The sequence below is a fragment of the Heterodontus francisci genome, chromosome 2 (assembly GCF_036365525.1).
Source record: "Heterodontus francisci isolate sHetFra1 chromosome 2, sHetFra1.hap1, whole genome shotgun sequence".
In the NCBI taxonomy this organism is placed as follows: Eukaryota; Metazoa; Chordata; class Chondrichthyes; order Heterodontiformes; family Heterodontidae; genus Heterodontus; species Heterodontus francisci.
Window position 1 is genome coordinate 115,319,190 of NC_090372.1, and position 15,953 is coordinate 115,335,142.

A 15,953-nucleotide genomic window follows, 5' to 3' on the forward strand; every position below is an offset into this window, starting at 1 on the left:
GCTCCTCTGTGTACAGGAGACGGCAGCATGAGCACCGAATACAATATGCTATATTGAAACAAGTACAAATAATTACTGTTTCACCTGGAAGGAATGTTTTCCTGGACAGTGGGAAGGGCGGAGGTAAAAGAGCAGGTGTTGCATCTTTTGGGAAGTGGGGACACATGGTGTCAGGAGGGAATGTTCCCTTCAGAATGCTGAAAGGGGAGGAAAAGATGTGTTTGCTGGTGGCAGAAATGATGGAGAATGATTGTGTGGAATGTAGAGGCTGCTGAGGTTGAAGCTGAAGACAAAGGGAACCCTATTGTGGGAGGGAGCGGATGGGGTGAGAACAGAAGCATGGGAAATGGAACAGACATGGTCAAGGATCCTGTCAACCATGGTGGATGGGAATTGAGGGAAAAGGAAGACACATCAGTAGCGCTGGTATGGAAGGTGGCAGAAAAGATGTGGTGAAGGCGGAGAAACTTGGAGAATGAACTAGAGTCTTTACAGGAAATGGGATGGGAAGAAGTCTCGTCAAGGTAACTCTGGGAGTCGATGGGTTTATAGTTGATAGCCTACGCCAGAAATGGAGACAGAGCAGTTAGGGCGGAAATTGTAGCAAAGTTGATTAAATTTTCCAGTTCAGGGTGAGAGCAGGAAATGGCACTGAATGTCATCAGTGTACCCAAAAAAAGATGTGAGGGAGGGAACCTGAGTAGGACTGGAACAAAGAATGTTCCACCTATCCCACAAAAAGGCAGGCATAGCTCGGACCCATACAGGTTCCAATAGCAACACCATTTATTTGGAGGAAGTGTGCCGAGTCAAAAAAAGATGTTGTTCAATGTGAGAGCAAGTTCAGTCGTGGAGATGGATCTTGCTAGATGGGAACTGGTTGGCCTCCATTCAAGGAAGAAGTCCTCAGACTGTCCCGGTGGGGGAATGGAGGCGTAGAGAGATTGGACATCCATGGTGAAAATTTTTTTTTAAATAACAAGATTGACTGAAAATGAATTGAGTTGAGGAGAAAACATAATCCACGACAGAAAAAGTGAGGATTCTTTATTTCGTTTTTTTTTAATGTGTATCTGCTTTAAAAATAAGAAATTCAATTAGTTTATAAACAGAAGATACCCACCAAACTTTTACAGCAAAAGCATTATCATATAGTCAAGCAGATAATGCAGAATGTACACGTCACGGGCTACAGGCCACTGTTCAGTGATTGTATGGAAACCTGGTTCTTTGTCACTCAGATGTTGAATGAGGTCCTTCATCCGACTGGTTAGAGAGACATTTTGAACCTACGGTACTTTGAAGCAGTAAAAATTACAATTTCAATTTTTTAATTTAAATGAAACTAGCTCTTCTGGCTAGGTTGCTAGATGCAACTCGTACTGACCCATAAACACCCGGAAGCTTCAGTCACGTTCTGTGTTGAATTGGCTGGTTATTGCTAGGATGACAGTAAGAATACTGCAGTTGTTGCAATTGGCCACAACATCGCTGAGAGAAGAAAGGGAAAATTCTGGCAGGATTCTTGTTGTGGGACCACAGTGCAGTGACAGCGGAGACGGTGGCGTAGTGGTAATGTCACTGAACGAGTAATCCAGATGCCCAGGGGACACGGGTTCAAATCCCATCATGACAGCTGGTGGAATTTAAATTCAATTAATAAAAATCTGGAATTGAAAGCTAGGCTCAGTAATGGTGCCATGAAACTAACATCGATTGTCGTAAAAACCGGGTAAGGATGGCAGATTTCCTTCCCTAAAGTACATAAGTGAACTTTATGTACTTTAGGGAAGGAAATCTACCATCCTTACCCGGTCTGGCCTACATTTGACTCCAGATCCACAGCAATGTGGTTGACTCTTACCTGCCCTCTGAAATGGCCTAGCAAGCCTCTCAGGTGTCGAGGGTAATTCGGGATGGGCAGCAAATGCTGGCCTTGCTTGCGATGTCTACATCCGATGAAAGAATAAAAAAAAAACATGCTGGGAAATATTCATGTGTGTGTTGTCAGTGAGAATAGAATCAGGCCTGGCTGCGATATCTCACAGTTGAATAGTCTGCCATTACTCACTATATAAGCTCATGCACAAAGAATAGGTGATTAAATGCGCTATCTTTAATAACAGTTTTAATTGGGTTTGCTTTAGTTCTGATGAAAGGTCACTGACCTGAAACGTTAACTCTGCTTCTCTCTCCACAGATGCCACCAGATCTGCTGAGTATTTCCAGCATTTCTGGTTTTTATTTCGTGTATCTAGTGTGTTGTTTCATGTTTTTTAAAATTTTGCCAAGGAGAATGTACGAGTCCTGCTGAGACTACCAGAAAGGCAGATGAGATGGGAGTAGCTTTTGATGGCCATACATTTACCTCCACTGCTATGTTTTATTCAGAGTTGCTGAATAAACTGACCTCTGTCATGAACAGAAGCTAATGACTCATATTCCACCCCAGCATAAAGGTGGTGTAGAATCTCAAACTTTCTTTTGTTACGGCCAAGTGGTAAGGGACGTGGGTGGTCCCCACTGTTCAACTCCCAACATCAAGTGTTTTGTTACTAGGGTTCTAACCCCTTTTGTTTTATTTGTCAAATAATAGACAGCGCCAGATTTTCTTGTAGGTTTAAAACAGAAGATTAACTATTTATTGAGCACTATTCATTCCTGAAATGGTCGTACCCGCACACTCATTCACCCGCGCACATACATAAGAAGATATAGATAGAGGGGAAAAGGGGTAAGTAGTTTGAAGTGAGGTAGGTTTTCGTGGTTTGCAGTAAACCTGTTGAATCTTTTCCGAGGTCAATTTCTCTTTTAAAGTTGCAGGCCTGGGTTGTTTATAGATTTCTCTTGTAGCTGACACTTCAATCTAGAGACAGGGGATCACTTCAGTTCTCTGTGCACAAGTTGAAGTGTAGAAATCCGAGCAGGGCACTTTCTTTGGCTCTTGGTGGATTTCTCCCAGCTCTCAGCTTTCGTGATGCTTTTCCTGGTTCTCTCTCTCTCTCCAAAGACCTACTTTTTAAGGTCAAAATGGTGCCTGTGTTAGGAGACACAGATTCCCCTCCCTGTGGTGACTGACAATGGCCCAGGATGTGGCTATTTCACACCTTCTTTGTTTCAGAAGAACCCATTCAATTCAAAAATGTCTCTTGATGGGTTCAGGAAGGGTGTAATTGACACATTTTAGCTTGGAATGTATCCTTTTATCCTCACCAGTGAGACAGTTTGAATATACAGGTTTGACCTTCGGCAGCCATTTCACAGCACGTTGTCCACTTTTTAAAGGAAAAGTCCATTTTTATAACTCTTCAGTTTGGGTTCTTGTATTTTTAATTGCTGCACTTCACGTGAGTGTAACACTTCGAGTTTTTTTTTTGTTGATCACCACCATGGCTTTCCAGCAATAGGTAATCTAGCCCAGTTTACCTCAAAACCAGCCTATTGCACCAGTGTGTTATTTTCATTTCCCACACTAACTGACCTTGTGGGACCCGTTTGAATTAGATTATCAATTTATGCCAAATTATAGGTAGTTTTGTGCTGCAAGCCCAAGTCCACTTGGGAATGAGTTGAGACGGGCCAAACTCATGCCACATAAGACTTTTACAGCAAGCTGAGTGGAGACATTCATGCTATTTTAGCTATTAAAAAAAATCCAGCTTCTAGAGACGAAAAGACAATGTGTTACCTAATCTCCAATTGTAGTGGAAAGTTAATTCTTACTTGTTTAATGTAAATATTTTAAAAAGTACAAAATGCTCTCGACACTCTCAATAGGAGTGCCCAATGATGTGTTACAGTTAATGGCTCTTATTAATTGTTAAACCACATTTACTGCAGGCAAGTGATTTACAACCTTTATAACTTATGTTGCCAAATAAATTTATGTTTGAGCCCTTAAAGCTGTTATTTTGTTCAAGTTGCCCATAGTGAATCCTAATGTATAGAGGATGTGAATGAAAGTAATCTTGACCTGTAAGAATCAGTTAAAAACAATAACATGAAATAGTTTAGTATAGTCATCATATAAATGAAACAAGAGATAAGATATCTCTTTGAAAGCTTCAGGTTTGAGGGTTAGGAATTTTTTTTCTAAAAGGTGATGTATTTCCACTTCTTTCTCATTCACAGCAATTGGCAATCCCTCATGGTGATGAATGGGCTCGTTTTGCTAGGACCCTGGTGGAGATCCGGGCTAATCGGGCAGATACTGAAGAGGAAAGTGTTGTTGAATTGGCTGTACAGCTGTAAGACATTATCTACACCCGCCTTGCCAGCCCAATGATGCTATACTAAGATATGCCAGTGTAAGGAACCATTTATGATGAAAATCTGCTATTATTAGTTTTACTATTTCATACTTCTAGTATGTTTAACAATATGTAAAGTGTGTTTAAAAACAAAGCATTATGAAAATTACTGCTGAATTCTGTGACCTTAAATGGGTGTCATAAATACTGAAATTGAATAAGAGCTATTCATTGATGTCTTTTAACTAGTTAGCGGTTGAATTTAATGACTAGAAGCCTGTAGTTAAACTTGTATTCACATGCATGTATGGCATAGATCTATTAAACCCATATGACGCCAGATATGATGATGTGCAGATGTGGTAAGCTCCATTGTACAAGACTGAGCCAAGAATTTCAAATGTGGTGTTTTCGCAATATGGTAATGTACATTATGAATGGTTGTACTGTATGAGCATTGTTGCTCCATACTTATTAAACTACTGCATGGAAAATACTAAGAAAACATTAAAATAATCTATCCTAGAACATGCCCATGATGTGTCTCCTTTATTGTCTCTCTGTGTGCATTTCAGTTTTCCTCTTTAAATTCAAGTATTAGAGGCCATGTTGGCCTTCATTTAAAGAAATAAACATTTTCCCCAAAAAATCATTGTCCTAAAGTGGATTGGTATCAATTCCCATTTAAGTAGGAGCTTTATTCCCAAAGTGCTGTAAATCTCCATACAAGTCAACATACTGATATTTGAGGTTTGAGCACTCATATTTAAAAGCACAACTGACACATAAATCTGCTTCAGAAATTAAACTTTAGCTCCTCTCACAGAAACTGGCTACTGTTTGTGAAACTTGATTTGATGTGGCTCATGCAAGATTAGATTAATTCCATAGATTAATTTTTTGCCCTCCAAACAAATCTTGCCTTATTTTATAAAACAAATTCCACAATACTGTTGAAATGTACACTCCCAATTAAAATAAAATGTTATAGGTAGTAGATCAGACCAGACAAAGCGATTGCAACTATGGCTTGTGAAAATTTGACCAAACCAAGAATATGCTGTGTCATTTAAATTTTCCTGGTTCATTGACGACAGGCTGGAGGGAGGGGAGGGGAGGGGAGGGCTGCCAGAATTGTGGGGGAAGGCTTCTGGAGGGGAGCCTAATATCTTTGCATTGCCATGTCGTATATAATACAGAAGGAGGCTATTTGGCCCATCATGTCCATGCTGGATCTCCGTGGAGCTATCCAGTCAGTCTCAGTCTCTCTCTCCCCCCCCCCCCCCCCCCCCCCCAAAGTCTATTACCCTCAAGTGGCCATCCAACTTCCTTTTGAAGTCATTGATTGTCTCAGCTTCCACCACCCTTGTAGGCAACGTGTTCCAGATCATTATTACATGCTGCGTAAAAAAAATTCTTCTTCATATTCCCCCTGCATCTCTTGCCCAAAACCTTCAATGTGTCTCCCCGCTAGTCCTGGCACCATTTGTTAACGGGAACAGCTTTTCCTTGTCTAGCCTGTATAAGCCTGACATAAGCTTGTACACCTCTATTAAATCTCCCCTCAATCTCCTTTGTTCTAAGGAACCCAGTTCTAGCCTAACCTTGCAACTAAAAACCCCATCCCTGGAACCATTCTGATAATTCTCCTCTGTACCCTATCAAGGACCCTCACATCCTTCCTGAAAGGTTCAGCATAACTTCCCTCCATGCCTCTATTTTTGAAGCCCAAGATCCCATATGCTATACTAACCACTTTCTTAATATGTCCTGCCACCTTCAAAGATCAATGCACATGCGTCACCTCTGTTCCTGCACACTCTTTATAGACTTAATGGCACAGTTCTTTTGCCTCATTAACTTCCATCTGCCACCTCTCTGCCTATTCTGCTAGTGTATCTATGTCCTGTTGCAGGTGCTTCAGATCATCCTCACTGCCACATCCCCAAGTAATTTATATACAGCAAAAAAAGAGCAGTGGCCCCAGCTCTAACCCTGGGGAACACCACTGTCTACCATCCTCCAGTATAAACACCAGCCAGTGGTGAGATAGTTGGCTACTTGGCTGCCTGCCAGGTCGCCAATTTGAGCCACATAAGTGGCCAATTAACGGCCACTTCCCACCTCTGCGGGCATTTTGCCTGCATCGGGAGGGCCTGCCACAGCGTGGGGGTGGGTGACGCCAGGTGGGCTCCAATGGGGTGGGGGATTCCTCGTGTTGCAGCCTCAACAGTGGTCACCATTAGTAGTGGCACTGCTGAGCTGCTGGCTATCTGATTGGGTTGGCAGCTCTTGGGGGCGGGCCACTGTCCTTAATTGGATGGCAGCCCTGGTGGCAGCAAATATCTTGCCCCAGTTCCCGCTGCTGGTCACAGCATGGTCGGCTTCCACTTGCTGCCCCAGTGGCAGTATTACACTATCAGCCACAAAATTCAGCCCAGAGTTTCACAGAAGTGAGTTTGGTTCTATTTCGAGTCTTTGGAAAATATGTCTAATGCCCAATTTGGTATTTTAGAACTGTACTAAACTGGAGCATAATGATGCAAATAGTATAACTTGCATGTTCCATTTGCTCTAGTGAAAAAATAATGAAATGCATTCATATCTTGGACTTCCCTCCTCTCTTTTTGCATAACCCTTTTTCTCCAGATGCACTTCAGAAGAATAGCAATAAAACTTGGAAAGATTTATCCAAACATATGTTATGCTATCACTTCCTTTTCCTCTAAATATTTCGCTCAGCCCAGCGTTTTTCATGCTTAAGCTAAGCAACTGCCACTTTTAATGGAAAGTTCTGAGCATGTTGGCTGCTGTGTTAGATGATTTTGCTTCATCGTGTATTTACAAGCTCAGCAGCACCAGCTGACCACCCCACCCCAACTGAAGCAATTTTCTGTGGTGCCATAGATCACCCTTCAGGAGCTTGCTCAAATGGTCATTCACTGTGAACCTAGATAGCAATAATCAATAAGCTTTTTGACTGTGGCAACTGTGATGATTATCAATCATTATTAGTAATTAGCAGCAGGTACCTGATCAAGACCCATCCGTCACACAGGATTAGCATTGAGGTAAATTGCAATAGCCTGTTGTTGACAGTCTTGCCTTTGAGTTAGGAAGTTGTGGGTTCAATCCCTCTTGTAGGATTTGAGCACATAATCTTAGACTAACTGGTCATGTCTTATTTTCTGTTTGTGAGATATTGCTGTGAACAAATTAGCTGTCACTGTTACCTACGTAGCAACAGTGACTGCATTTGAAAGGCAATACATTGGTTGTGGTCCTTGGGACTGTCCTGAGGATATACGGTGGTGCTATGTAAATGCAAGTTTTTTACTACCTGAGCTCAGATCAGCCAACTCAATGATATCAGAGATTGAACCTGTGATCTTTCTGGCCTTTTTACTTGGCAGCATACTATGCAGTTTATAACTGAACCATTAAGTTGGACTGCTCTTTCAAAGAGCTGGCACAGACATAATGGAACAAACGGCCGCCTTCTCTGCTGTAGGATGCTATGATTAGAGGAGTGCAGGTTTAAATTAGAAAAAAAAAACTCCAAAATGGATTAATTTGTATTGTGTTTGTTGCAAATATTGATTGGTCTCTAGCTTTGATTCAGATCAGACAATATCAGTAAACATTAAAGGAAAAATACTGCAGCTGTTGGAAATCTGAACTATAAACAGAAAATGCTGGAAATACCCATTTGGCCAGACAGCATTAATGGAGAGAGAAACAGTTAATGTTTCAAGCCAAAGTAACTTTTTGTCAGAACTGAAAAGTGATGCAAATTCTGACAAAAGGTCACCTGCCTGAAACACTGGGGGAATTTTCCCAGCTAGGGACTCGGAGGTGTATTTGGAGGCATGGGAGCAGGGAAAATTGCGGAGAAAGAGCTTGTGCCAGTTCCCCGATATCTTCCCACCTCCTCACACTTTTCCCGGAGGTAGCTTCAGTGCAATGACGGCAACCTGTCTGACAGCAGCGGGAAGCCAGTTAAGGCTCAGCAGCAACCAATTAGCAGCAATTTTCCGATATAAATGAGATTTTACTGCTGTTGCGCGAGACCCTCTCTCCGTGTGTCTGCAGCTTGTCATGTAACAGGAGGCACTTGCAGAGCAGGAGGTTCAAGTGCCATGACAAATAAATTAAACCCACTGCCTTAAGATACAAATTGTCAAGCCTGAGGTCCTCTGCAGGCAGAGACTTGCAATCTCCAGAAGATTGGAAGGAAATTGCAGTAACAAATAGTGCTGGTAGTGAGGAAGTGGTGGCCGTTGCCTCCGCCCATTCCACTCCATTTTGTCTGGCTCTCTTGTGTCTCATGCACACCAGCAGCACTCTCACTACATACATAGTGAAGTCTGCAAACCTGCCTTGCAGTCTCACACGCTGACTCACCCTCCAACCTCCACCGTCTCCTTACTGTCCTTAATTGCACAGCAATCTAAATTGGGCACCTCCTGTAAAAGTACCCCAGGAGGCTACTGTGAACAGCGTCTGGACCTAAAAATAGTCCTGACTGCCAAAAATGTTCAAAGTCCAGACAGTTCAACCTGTTAACTCTTTTTCCCTCTCACAGATGCTGCCTGGCCACTGAGTACTTCCAGCATTTTCAGTTTATATTTCAGTAAACATTAGACACATTTATAGTGATCAAAATCATAGTATCATATTGAATGTGATCTACAAAAGGAAAATACTGTGATGCTGGAAAGCTGCACAAAAAGACGTGCAGGCTGCTACCTGGCTGGGGATGTTGTTGGGGGGGTGGGGAGGAGGGTGGTGGGACGGGTGCCTCGTTCAACAGCATTTAGTGCCTGAACAAGGGACCTGGCATTGGAAAGGTAGGGCCCGCTGACGGCCAGCGACAATCCTCAGCCTCCAGAACAGTTATCTCCAGAAGCAGCCACTGCCTCCACGGTGGCACTGCAGCTGCTGGTCTCTGATTAGCCAGCAGATCTCCAAGGCAGGACTTCCGGTGATGGGCTCCTAAATCCTATGGAAGACCTGCCAGTGTCCACTTAATGCTTGATTGGCCCTAAGTTTGTCGGACCTTCCAGAAAAGAGGTGGCATGAAGATCTCAGCATTGGTTTCCTCTGATGTCAAGACCCCCACCGCCAGCATAAAATTTCTCCCGTTAACTCTGTTTCTCTCCCCACAGATGCTGCCAGACCCGCTGAGTATTTCCAGAATTTTCTGTTTTTATTTTAGATTTCCAGCGTCACAGCATTTTCCTTTTGCAAAAGATAATACTTAACGGTATTACAGGTCAAGGAGTGCCATTTAGTGGTCTCACATGCATGTGCTAACATTTGAAGATTGGAATTCCTCTAAGCAAGATGTTTAATCATTTATACAGCTGTACCAAAATGGGATTGCCCCCAAACTCTCTGTGGAATGTAAAGTTCATCCATTTTTCAATACTCAAGTTATTTGTTATTACAGTGTAATAATCAAAACTATACATAATTCTATATACATAATTCTACAATATAGGTGGTATATAGCCTCGTTGCAGTTGCAATCCATTGAACATACAATTAAGAGCAGAAGTAGGCCATTCAGCCCCTCGAGCCTGCTCCACCATTCAATAAGATCATGGCTGATCTGTTTCCGTTTTGAATTCCACACTCCCATCTACCCCCAATAACCTTTGATTCCCTTGCCTAACAAGAATCTATCTATATCCGCCTTAAAAATATTCAATATCTCCACCTCCACCACCTTCTGAGACAGAGTTCCAAAGTTGCACAATTCTCTTGATTGCAAATTTCAGGTACAAATGTTTGGAGCTTATGCTACATGTGTTTCGTTCAATTATGTTAGGATTTGAAAGGCATAACCAGCAGTCATTGAAGGGACTGCTGGATGCTACTTACAAAAATGGCGGAATAAATTTTTAATTTTGTGGCGTACTCCTTCTGGATTCACAACTAAACTGTGGGCTGTTCAAGAACCCCCCCACCACCTCCCCATCCCTCCTCAACTCGACCTGTGTGTGAGCTGGCCAATTTTCCACCTTTCCATAACTGGCAAGCCACAGCAGGACAATGGTAGTTTGCCAACAACAAATGAAGCCCAATTGAAAATGGTTTGGGTTTTCCGATGCCAGCTTTGGGCAGGCAGTGTGATCTTTCTGCTGACTTTGAGCCTGTATAGGGCGGCAGTCAAAGATTGGCCCCAATGAAAGTACTATTTCCCTTGTTCTGATTACCATTTTATAATGACATAACACTTTTTCTCAGTATTTCTTTGCTATTTGTCCAAATGAAATATAATACTAACTACTAGAAAATAGAAAGAATGAACATAGCTCTATAATGAGAATATGAACAGCATAAGGAAGCTCTGACAGGGAGGTAGTAGTATTCTGCGTTTACTTTAATATTGTGGAGCAGTAGTTTAAAAAGGGAAATTGGGTCCTCACGTACTTAAAACGTGGAGTAGGGCTGCAAAAATTATGTCATAGCAAGACCCCGTTCTAATTTGTAGCCCTTCTGGTGCCTACTACTGGAGTTTCACTGGAGGATACCAAAGGATTTTCTAACCTTCGTCAGGCTAAATTGAAGAGCCCCCAAAAATCGGCACTGGGCTTGTAATGTGCAATTGCCCCACACCCATTTAATGTGATAACTTTTGCTCTCTGCTCATTACTATGATTGTAGTGCACAGTCAGCGCTAACCGCATGGTTGGGTGACTGCACCCCCAGCAGGGGCCTCACAATTGTGAGGCTAGCAGGAGTTAAATCTAGTCTGCACTTAAAGCCAGCCTGCACTATTTCAAGGGGAGGTGCATTGTGGCTGGGCCAGTTGGTGGAAGTTCTTGAACGAGTCTTTCGTTTAGTTTTGGTGGCAGCAGCTTTGACAGTAGCGGAGGTACGGAGCGAACTTGCAGCTGAGAGGTCAATTTCAGTGTAAGTTAAAAGTTAATTCCCTTTTGTTTTCGGAGGACCAGGGGACTGCTGGGTAAGTAAAAACTATATATTTGGGTGGTGGCTGTACCTGAGACACTACATGTGTAGTGTCTCCCACCCACCCTCCTCCTCTAACCAAAAAAAAGGACTCTGGTCCTTTTATTTAAAAAGTTCTGTCCGTCGGATTGCTAACCTAACAAGTTTTGACTTTTTTTTTTGGTTTTTCAGTAGATTTGTTGGGAATTTAGAATAGTGGGAATGGAGGTAAAGGCAGTTGTATGTTCCTCCTGCAGAATGTGGGAGGTAAGGGTTGCCAAGAGTGTCCCTGCTGACTGCATCTGCGGGAAGTGCACCCAACTCCAGCTCCTCGAGAACCGCGTTAGGGAACTGGAGCTGGAGCTGGATGAACTTCGGATCATTCGGGAGGCGGAGGGGGTTATTGAGAGGAGTTATGGGGAGGTAGTCACACCTCAGGTAAAAGAAGTAGGTAGATGGGTTACCGTCAGGGGAAGGAGAGGGAACCAGCAGGCAGTGCAGGGATCCCCTCTGGCCGTTTCCCTCAACAACAGGTATACCGTTTTGGATACTGTTGCGGGGGACGACTTACCAGGGGTAAGCAATGGGGTACAGGTATCTGGCACAGAGTCTGTCCCTGTTGCTCAGAAGGGAAGGGGGAAGAGGAGCAGAACATTAGTCATTGGGGACTCCATAGTTAGGGGAACAGATAGGAGGTTCTGTGGGAACGAGAGAGACTCACGGTTGGTGTGTTGCCTCCAAGGTGCCAGGGTTCGTGATGTCTCGGATCGTGTTTTTGGGATCCTTAAGGGGGAGGGGGAGCAGCCCCAAGTCGTGGTCCACATAGGCACCAACGACATAGGTAGGAAGAGAGATGGGGATTTAAGACAGAAATTCAGGGAGCTAGGGTGGAAGCTTAGAGCGAGAACAAACAGAGTTGTTATCTCTGGGTTGTTGCCCGTGCCACGTGATAGCGAAGCGAGGAATAGGGAGAGAGAGGAGTTGAACACGTGGCTGCAGGGATGGTGTAGAAGGGAGGGTTTTGGTTTCCTGGATAATTGGGGCTCTTTCTGGGGTAGGTGGGACCTCTACAAACAGGATGGTCTTCACCTGAACCAGAGGGGTACCAATATCCTGGGGGGGAGATTTGCTAGTGCTCTTCGGGGAGGTTTAAACTAATTCAGCAGGGGTATGGGAACCTAAATTGTAGTTCCAGTGTACAGGATGTTGAGAATAGTGAGGTCAGGGATAAGGTTACAAGGACGCAAGAGGGCACTGGCAAGCAAGAACTTGGTTTAAGGTGTGTCTACTTCAATGCCAGGAGCATCCGAAATAAGGTGGGTGAGCTTGCAGCATGGGTTGGTACCTGGGATCTCGATGTAGTGGCCATTTCGGAGACATGGGTAGAGAAGGGGCAGGAATGGATGTTGCAGGTTCCGGGATTTAGATGTTTCAGTAAGAACAGAGAAGATGGTAAAAGAGGGGGGGGTGTGGCATTGTTAATCAAGGAGAGTATTACAGCGACAGAAAGGACGTTTGAGGACTCGTCTACTGAGGTAGTATGGACCGAGGTTAGAAACAGGAGAGGAGAGATCACCCTGTTGGGAGTCTTCTATAGACCTCCGAATAGTTCCAGAGATGTAGAGGAAAGGATAGCGAAGATGATTCTCGACAGGGGCGAGAGTAACAGGGTAGTTGTTATGGGGGACTTTAACTTTCCGAATATTGACTAGTTCGAGTACTTTAGATGGGTCAGTTTTTGTCCAGTGTGTGCAGGAGGGTTTTCTGACACAGTATGTAGACAGGCCAACCAGGGGCGATGCCACATTGGATTTGGTACTGGGTAATGAACCCAGCCAGGTGTTAGATTTAGATGTAGGTGAGCACTTTGGTGATAGTGATCACAATTCGGTTAGGTTTACCTTAGCGATGGGCAGGGACAGGTATATACCGCAGGGCAAGAATTATAGCTGGGGGAAAGGAAATTATGATGCGATTAGGCAAGATTTAGGATGCGTAGGATGGGGAAGGAAACTGCAGGGGATGGGAACAATTGAAATGTGGAGCTTATTCAAGGAGCAGCTACTGCGTGTCCTTGATAAGTATGTACCTGTCAGGCAGGGAGGAAGTTGTCGAGCGAGGGAGCCGTGGTTTACTAAAGTTGAAGTGCTTGTCAAGAGGAAGAAGAAGGCTCATGTTAGGATGAGACGTGAAGGCTCAGTTAGGGCGCTTGAGAGTTACAAGCTAGCCAGGAAGGATCTAAAGGGAGAGCTAAGAAGAGCAAGGAGAGGACACGAGAAGTCATTGGCGGATAGGATCAGGGAAAACCCTAAGGCATCTTCGCTATCCTTTCCTCTACATCTCTGGAACTATTCGGAGGTCTATAGAGGAATAAAAGAATGACTAGAGTTAGATTAGGGCCAATCAAGGATAGTAGTGGGAAGTTGTGTGTGGAATCAGAGGAGATAGGGGAAGCGTTAAATGAATATTTTTCGTCACTATTTACAGTAGAGAAAGAAAATGTTGTCGAGGAGAAAACTGAGATTCAGACTACTAGGCTAGATGGGATTGAGGTTCACAAGGAGGAGGTGTTAGCAATTTTGGAAAGCGTGAAAATAGGTAAGTCCCCTTGGCCAGATGGGATTTATCCCAGGATTCTCTGGGAAGCTAGGGAGGAGATTGCAGAGCCTTTGTCCTTGATCTTTATGTCGTCATTGTCGACAGGAATAGTGCCGGAAGACTGGAGGATAGCAAATGTTGTCCCCTTGTTCAAGAAGGGGAGAAGAGACAGCCCTAGTAATTATAGACCTGTGAGCCTTACTTCGGTTGTGGGTAAAATGTTGGAAAAGGTTATAAGAGACAGGATTTATAATCATCTTGAAAAGAATAAGTTCATTAGCGATAGTCAGCACGGTTTTGTGAAGGGTAGGTCGTGCCTCACAAACCTTATTGAGTTTTTCGAGAAGGTGACCAAACAGGTGGATGAGGGTAAAGCAGTGGATGTGGTGTATATGGATTTCAGTAAGGCATTTGATAAGGTTCCCCACGGTAGGCTATTGCAGAAAATACGGAAGTATGGGGTTGAAGGTGATTTAGAGCTTTGGATCAGAAATTGGCTAGCTGAAAGAAGACAGAGGGTGGTGGTTGATGGCAAATGTTCATCCTGGAGTTTAGTTACTAGTGGTGTACCGCAAGGATCTGTTTTGGGGCCACTGCTGTTTGTCATTTTTATAAATGACCTGGAAGAGGGTGTAGAAGGGTGGGTTAGTAAATTTGCGGATGACACTAAGGTCGGTGGAGTTGTGGATAGTGCCGAAGGATGTTGTAGGGTACAGAGGGACATAGATAGGCTGCAGAGCTGGGCTGAGAGATGGCAAATGGAGTTTAATGCGGAAAAGTGTGAGGTGATTCACTTTGGAAGAAGTAACAGGAATGCAGAGTACTGGGCTAATGGGAAGATTCTTGGTAGTGTAGATGAACAGAGAGATCTTGGTGTCCAGGTACATAACCTGGGTAGCAACTTTCAGGGATTTAATAGGGCTGTTAAGAAGGCATATGGTGTGTTAGCTTTTATTAGTACGCGGATCGAGTTTCGGAGCCACGAGGTCATGCTGCAGCTGTACAAAACTCTGGTGAGACCGCACCTGGAGTATTGCGTGCAGTTCTGGTCACCGCATTATAGGAAGGATGTGGAAGCTTTGGAAAGGGTGCAGAGGAGATTTACTAGGATGTTGCCTGGTATGGAGGGAAGGTCTTACGAGGAAAGGCTGAGGGACTTGAGGTTGTTTTCATTAGAGAGAAGGAGGAGGAGAGGTGACTTAATAGAGACATATAAGATAATCAGTGGGTTAGTTAGGGTGGATAGTGAGAGTCTTTTTCCTCAGATGGTGATGGCAAACACGAGGGGACATAGCTTTAAGTTGAGGGGTGATAGATATAGGACAGATGTCAGAGGTAGTTTCTTTACTCAGAGAGTAGTAGGGACGTGGAACGCCCTGCCTGCAACAGTAGTAGACTCACCAACTTTAAGGGCATCTAAGTGGTCATTGGATAGACATATGGATGAAAATGGAATAGTGTAGGTCAGATGGTTTCACAGGTCGGCGCAACATCGAGGGCCGAAGGGCCTGTACTGCGCTGTAATGTTCTAAAAAAAAAATCACTCTCTAACATGATAAAAGACTAAATAATGGCACAACATGGGAAACAGCAAGACCCCAAGGTTCTTGGATGCTGTACAGAATGTCTTGGTGCAGGAGGTGCTTGATCCATAGGAGGCCTTCCAGACACACTCTGAGATGGCAGTGGGGCCAGATAGCTGGGGCAGTCAGTGCCAGGTATCATGCCCTGAGGACCTGGATGTCGTACTGCAAAAAGATCAGTGACCTCACGATCCATATCTACATTCATAGCTTTGCTTCACCGTCACACTTAGCACTGCTGCAGACCTCACACACACAGCTTGTACACACTGCCAGCTATTCAACTGTGACAGCTACATCATCCAAACAGATTACATCACTGATTCACTTCTCTCTCTTGCAGGACAAGGTAGTGCACAACTAGAGGCAGCAGGGGCAAACTGGTGAGGGACAGACATGGCTGCATTTCCTTATCCCCATGAAGGAAACGGCGCTCACCATCTTTGGAACAGCCATGTCACAGCCAGCAGCGGGGCTAGATCCAGAGATGTTGACGGTATCCTCATACCTAATCCTCCTCCTCACTTCCCTATTCCCCCTCATACCACAATCTCTTCTGATTTAC

General features: G+C 44.0%; 1 protein-coding gene across 4 annotated transcripts in view; it reads left to right on the forward strand.

Annotated features, from left to right (window-relative positions):
- dync1i1a (dynein cytoplasmic 1 intermediate chain 1a) overlaps window positions 1–4,767 on the forward strand; it is a 533,829-nt gene extending 529,062 nt beyond the window's left edge. For 3 of the 4 annotated variants that reach the window (XM_068009827.1, XM_068009839.1, XM_068009828.1), the window contains one exon: window positions 4,132–4,767. In XM_068009827.1, the coding sequence (XP_067865928.1) occupies window positions 4,132–4,251 (120 nt within the window). In that variant the 3' untranslated portion in view covers window positions 4,252–4,767. The remainder of the gene's footprint in view (window positions 1–4,131) is intronic. The other variant, XM_068009830.1, reaches the window with a different exon arrangement.
- The last annotated feature ends 11,186 nt before the right edge of the window (window positions 4,768–15,953 follow it).